Source organism: Physcomitrium patens, chromosome 8 (genome assembly GCF_059467195.1).
Source record: "Physcomitrium patens ecotype Gransden chromosome 8, ASM5946719v1, whole genome shotgun sequence".
In the NCBI taxonomy this organism is placed as follows: domain Eukaryota; kingdom Viridiplantae; phylum Streptophyta; class Bryopsida; order Funariales; family Funariaceae; genus Physcomitrium; species Physcomitrium patens.
The window spans coordinates 3,332,425-3,339,341 of NC_143417.1; the positions used below are offsets into that span (position 1 = coordinate 3,332,425).

The following is a 6,917-nucleotide window of genomic DNA, read 5'->3' on the forward strand; positions in this document are numbered from 1 at the left end:
CGATGACAAGTCTTTTCTTGCTCAGTAAGATGTATGAAACATATTGCATCAATTTGCATATCCTTTATTTCCGAATATATGTGTTGAAGAGATGTTGGTGTTGCCATTGAATTATAATAACATTAAGGTCTACTTGTACGGTTCTGAGATCAAAATTCAAAAAGACAATTATGGCACTTCATAGCAAAGTCAATTGTTTGATTCAATGTTTGAGGATTAGATAAGTTGAGCATAAATTTTTTTACTTCATATTATATTCTACAAAGAAATTGGCTAACAAGTGTAGCATCATCCCACTTGATATCAATTGCAAGTTATCAAAATTATAAAGCATACAATATTACTGATCGATTGTCTTGTCGTAAAATACGGATCTTGTTAATTGCAACACAAATTGCATCATGTTCTCTATACATGGATTAAAACTCTGCTAAAATAGCCTTTAGATTATCTAATATTGGATCTCGTCGTTCAAGAAAAGATGAAAACCATGATAATGCTAAATTTGAAAGAAGCATCCCAATGAATCTAACTTGCGATCTTGGAGTTGGATAGCTTTGAGATTGAAGTTCAATCACAAGTTGTAATTGATTGATAAATCATCTAAACTTTGATCTGGTGCCATCAAACTTCCTAGGTATGGCAATTCTTGGTTCCTTAACATTGAAAGGGTGTTCCACCATAAGAGAAGGGACATGATTTGGTGCAGATATTGAAGCAGCTCCAATCATTTCTATATCTTCACTTCCTACCAATCTTGTTACTCCTTGTGGTGGTAAATTGAATTGATGCATCACAAGTATTAACTCTCTCAATTATTCTTGTATTTGTATCATTGCACTCTTCATTTTAGTAAGTTCTATGATGATAACACTTAGAAAAGAGAAAATGTCTAATATTGCTCAAGACAAATAGAAGAGAGGACTTGAGAACAAAAAAAATACTAAAAATAATATCAATTTAAAAGAAGGTAATCTGTAACTTCTAATATTTTATCTACTTCTACCTATTCATATCACTTAGGTAATAATTACAATAAATATATGTTCATGACAAAGGATCTAAATAACCTAAGTACCAAGATCAAGAAAATCTCCAAGGGTCTAAATAACCTAAATACCAAGATCAAGAAAATATGCAAGGGTCTATGTAACCTAAGTTCTCTACATTCTTACTACAAGAGAACAATAGTTCTGAAAATAATAGTTATAATTGACTATAAATGCCAAGGCATTGCCCCACAATAAACTGTTTTCAAGCCATTGAGATTTGAATTAATATATACATATGACTGTTACTAGAAACTTACTAGAAACTGTTACGAGAAAGAAGCAGCAAACAAATATTATAATCATTCAATGGATGGACAAAACGAGTAATGAAATCCCCTTTAGCCTCTACAAGTAAGGTCAAACCTCCTTCAACAATAAAACCAATGGAAATGCACAAATCCAAAAAATTTCCACAATGAGAATACATAATTCCAGAAATTTTCCACAATACCCTGGCGGCCAAATATTAAAAAAAATAACACTCACACTGAAAAAAGTATACCTCTACCGAAAAAGAAAAAAAGATAACAAGAAAAAAATGAATATCCACCCAATCAAAGAAAATTGAAGGTTACAGTAGCTGTAGTTGCCTAAATATGAAACTTAATAGAGAACAATCCCCACCCCATAGGAGATGAAAGTATTCCAGGGACATTGCAAGGTCCTTCGTTCAGCTATTTTTCTATAATAGAGTGAACTCTAGTTTAGAAAAGACTCCCCCAACCAAGTCTCAAAGAAAGCTTTTAAATCTACACAAGTACAAAACTCAAGTAGAATGGTTTTATCATCCATCTTCATCAGCTACGAGATGAGGAAGATTCCTGTAAATACGGAAATTGATCCACTGTGAGAACCCAAATAAATGCCATTATGTTACAAAATGGGAGTACTGTTCATGTGTAAAGAGACTCGTTAACACACCCCATACGCCACACGAAACAGGTAGTACATAAAATTCAGCGCATCGGCAAATGTGGGTAAGCATTAGTACAATAAAAACTTCACGAGTTTCAGCGACAAACCAATGCTTCCCTCATCACACATTTACAGCATCCTTTGGGAACTGACACCTATTGTTCGCAGTACGAAAAAAGAAGTGCTTAAAGAGTGCTGCTTTACTTTTCAAAACGCGCAACATCGTCTAAGGAAACATCTCTTGTTCCAAGTGATTTTCTGCAATGGTGTAATTAACGAGCTCCTCAATATATAGGGGTCTTCTCTACATCCTCCACCACGCTAATCTTGTGAGGCTTAGCAAGGAAGTCAGTAAATTCCTGGAATGGCGACTTAGAAAACCTAGTTTCCCTCCAGAGATCTGGAGTCAAGAAACCGTAAGTCTTCAAAAGACACTCAAATGTCGCCTGCAAATCAACGTTGAGAATCAGAAAAAAAAAAAAAAAAAAAAAAAAAAAACTTACACCAATGGAGGTAGCCCAGACGTAATTCAGACATATTGATCTACAAGTGAGCTTTTCGTGATAATCTCGATATTTGTAGATACTAGAAGAAGATCTAGGAATGGCGATGAAAATCTGATTCCATGAAAACACGTGCCTAACATACTGACACCTTACCACAACAGATTACTAAAACACCTCTAAGAAACAGCGACAAGTTTCAATGAACATGAACGTGTCGGGACCAATTGAAATCACTATTGCATTTAGGTTAATCACTTGGTTAGCCTCAAAGGTCATGTCTATGGAAAACAAGGATGAGTCTCCGTGTTTTTCTTAATACAATCCCATAAGACCCGTCGATAAACCCTAGAAATTTGGACTAGCGCGAATTAATCACCTTTACGACTCTAAAAGGAGAGACAGAGGTACACACCTTAACGAAATTTCCAAGAGTTTTGGTGGAGCCGCGTGATGAAGTGAATACATCTTCAATACCGGCGAACTGGAGGACCTTCTTGGGCACTCGGGCGGCTACAATACCAGAACCCCTGGGAGCAGGAACCAACCTGACGGTGACGGAGCCACACTTCCCAGTAACCTTGCAAGGCACGGTGTGGGGCTTGCCAATTTTGTTACCCCAGTATCCTCTGCGAACTGGAATGACAGATAGCTTGGCCAAAATGATGGCACCCCTGATAGCAGTAGCCACTTCCTTGCTGCACTTAACTCCCAGACCGACATGACCATTGTTGTCACCAACGACAACGAAAGCTTTAAACCTGGTACGCTGTCCAGCACGAGTCTGCTTCTGGACGGGCATGATCTTCATAACCTCGTCTTTCAGAGCAGAACCCAAGAAAAACTCCACGATCTGATGTTCTTTGATGGGCAGGGAGAACAAGTAAATCTGCTCCAACGACTTAATCTTACCCTCCTTTACCAATCTCCCGAGCTTGGTTACGGGCACCCACTTCTCCTCCTCATCACGCTTCGGACCACGACGTCCTCCACGGCGGTCTCCCCTACCTCTGTCTCCACGGCCACCTCGGTCACCTCTGTCGCCACGACCGAAACCACGGCCAAAGCCCCCACGTTCACCACCTCGCTCCGCCATGGCTATCTCTCTGGAACCGCCACACAATAGAGCAGCGAGGGTAGGGCTGAAAAGTTGCAATCAAAACCCTCTCCTGCCAAGCACTAAAGCTCGCAAGGGGCAAAAACAAGAGAAACTTTTTCGCCGCAACTCGTCTTGTCCCCGTTCCACTCTGGATCCAAACCCTAACCGAGGCTCCGCTTCAGTGCAGCACCGCACCTCTCTTCTTCGTAGCCTCGGCGAAGCCCTACTTTTACCCTCTCAAATCCAGTGATTGAAAGGAATGAAAGATTAATTTGCTGTTGACGTGTACTGAAACTTGTTCCCCATCATAATTCGGGAAATAGTTTCCACCAGTTCAACATTTAAAGTCAGAGTATTAATCCGCTTATGGAGATGTATTATAATAAAGTCCAAAAGAAGTATTCATGTGTGAAACTAGATATTCAAATTGAGATGTTATAATACAAGAAATATCCTGTTAATTGATTTTAAAATATGCATTTATTTGTTTCCTCAAAAACATTGAAAATAAATTTTCATCATGTCTTCAAAAATATTTTAGCTTATCTTGTAAAAAAATTGAATAACACTAAGTACATATATATATATATATATATATGAAGATTCATATGCACATGCATATATATGAACTTAAAATTTGAATCATTATAAATAAAAATAAAACAAATATAGGAAATTTGATCATTTTGAAAAAAACACTTACAAACATTCCCTTTGTATTTGATTGACATTAACTTTCTTCTACATGATATCTTGATTATTTTATATCATTGATTTATAATGGCTAATTATTGTAATATCATATTTTATATTTTTAATAAAAATGTGCTATAAACTTTTTTTTTAAAACATGAAAAATTATTTTTTCTAAAAATAAAATTATTTTATAATCTATATTAAAAAACTAAAATTTAAAAAAATATCTAATGCAACATTAACAAACTATTCTAAAAAATAAGACATAATAAATAAAATACTAAAGTTTTAAAAAATATAAATTACTAATATATTGTTGATAAATATTTTTTATAGTAACCTTACAAAAAAATAATTATGCTAAATAAGTTATTTAAAAAACATTATAGAATACAAAATAATAAAGTTTAGTATATAGACATCATATACATACATATTTATTCTCATAATTACTTACATGATTAGGTAGAAGTAAGTAAATGTAGATAATTTCACAATATATTCTACAAAAGCTTCTTAGAAGCTTTTCAGACATGGTTTTGACTTTATATGTGTTTGTAGTTGATTGGTAGATTAGAAACTTGGTCAACAAGTTAACTACATAGTACACGTTGTCGTATTGTGGTTTGGCTACCATGTGAAAATAATGAATTTATATATTTAATACACAATATACTAGACAACATGGTGAAAGCCATATTAGTAGATTTTTGTTGGTTGTAGGATGTGGATAGATTACTAGCCCAAAAAGAGGTTTAGAAGGGCTTCTATTAGAATTTATATAACTTTATTTTTTGTTGATAGTGACTTTGAAGTTGATCTTATTAGTAGTAATCTTTAAATATTTAGAATCACCTTTGTTAGATATTGGTGATCCTTAAAGTCTTATTTTGTTTCTTTTATATGGTGTTTAGGGCATATATTGTGTAAATCTTGTAAAGAAAAGAGTTGGAGAGGGGTTTTGGTAGCAAAAAATGGTACTTAGGGCACCCATATGAATTAATGAAGATGGATGATATAAATCTCCATTCTTATTGGTCAAAAATCATGACCAATGGACTTCAAGGAAGCTGCCCGAAGCCATACTAGAGATTAGGGTTACACTTTCGAGCCATTCAAGCTTTTGGAGGCTAGGATCAGCAAGTTTAGGGTTTTGGCTATGGTTTTGGTGCAAATTTTGAGTCAATTGGAGTTATTATGAAGGAGATATAAGTGCTCAAAGTTGAAGTATTGATTTTGTACCTATTGTCACTCTTTTGGGTATAATGCACGCATACAAAAAGAAACAGAGGATCAGCAACTAGGGTTGGAAAGAGCACTTTTTTGGCTATAGTTTTGGCATATTTTTTGATGGATTCCAAGTTGGAATGAAGGAGATATTGGAGGTTGAAATCAACACTTACAAATCTAAAGGTAGTAAGTGACCCGATTCACTAGTGGTTGTGTTTTGAGATATATCTTAAGCAATTTGATGAGATTTTAGCTCAAAATTTCCAAAAATGTGTGTAATCATGTTACTAAACTTTATATACAAATTTTGATGCATTTAAATTTTGTATTTGTGAGATATGAAGAAAATAGTACTCGGGTGCTTGTGAATTAGGGTTTGAAGTACCTACTAGGATTTTTAAGATTCCGGACAATCGATAGCAAATTTATAATTGAATTTTTTTGTAGTAATGCTTAAGGATAAATCCAATATTATTTGTAAATTTTACAAAAATTGAATAGTTGAATTGAGAGATATGAATTTCTAAAGTTTGAAAAGAAGAAAAGAAAACTTTTTTGAGGAAAATATGTTTTGAAGAGATTTTATTATAAATTGAGCATTTTATATAAAGTAAAGGGGTTTTGTAGAAGTCAAGACATTATATATATATATATATATATATATATATATATATTGAAGATGGATATATGGAGCTATGGTAAAATTTTGATATAAAGATGAGTTTTTGAGAGTAGATTATAGATTTTCTTTGGAATTATTAAAAATCTAATTTATCAGTAAATGGTTAGTTATGATTTGGTATAACCAAGAATGTTAAGAAATTCCTTGGTATTTTAAAATCCTTATATAAAAACCTTCTTAAATGTAAAAGGTTTTACTAGTACAATATCTTTTTGATAGTGTAGTATTTATTTATCTTTTACTTTAAAGATTAAATAACTTATTGGAGCTTGGCCAATAAGTTAAAACTAAACTCTCTATAGCTAGGTACCGAGTGTATTCCTAGATAGAAAATCATGCAATACAACAACATATTGGTAGCTTGTAGAACAAGCTAAACACATGGCACACATATAGAAAATTTGTCTTACAAGTTAAGATATGTATCTTACAAAATCAACATGTGTTGGAGGTCCTATAGAATATTGTTATATAGCTTTTAATTAGATAATATATATAGAGGTAAGAGTGAAGCCTTCTTCATTCTTATCAATGCTTTTTTAGTCCTTAATCTTCTTTCAAGCCTTTCTAGTCTTCTTGTCTTTAATAATAGCCATTTTAATTTAATATTATATCATCTTTGAGTGATTATCTAGTCTTTTTGAGTGACACAATAGTGTATTGACCTTTTGATTCTTTACGATTTATATCTTTGATAGTTTAATAAGAGTGCTAACTTATCATTCTTATCTTGTTTTAAA

General features: G+C 33.5%; 1 protein-coding gene across 2 annotated transcripts; it reads right to left on the reverse strand.

Moving 5' to 3' along the window:
* Positions 1 to 1,438: 1,438 nt before the first annotated feature.
* Positions 1,439 to 3,661, reverse strand: LOC112286143 (uncharacterized). 2 transcript variants are annotated; one of them, XR_002970938.3, is made up of 3 exons: positions 2,886 to 3,661; positions 2,172 to 2,413; positions 1,439 to 1,873 (listed from the first exon to the last, which is right to left on the reverse strand). XR_002970938.3 is itself a non-coding variant. In XM_024527773.3 (2 exons), exons 1-2 carry the CDS (start codon positions 3,564 to 3,566, stop codon positions 2,252 to 2,254), a joined length of 843 nt encoding a protein of 280 aa, XP_024383541.1. In that variant the 5' UTR covers positions 3,567 to 3,661; the 3' UTR covers positions 1,999 to 2,251. The 2 variants fall into 2 exon arrangements, 1 of the variants encoding a protein (XP_024383541.1); XM_024527773.3 differs by lacking the exon at positions 1,439 to 1,873 and having other exon boundaries at positions 1,999 to 2,413.
* Between the last annotated feature and the right edge of the window lie 3,256 nt (positions 3,662 to 6,917).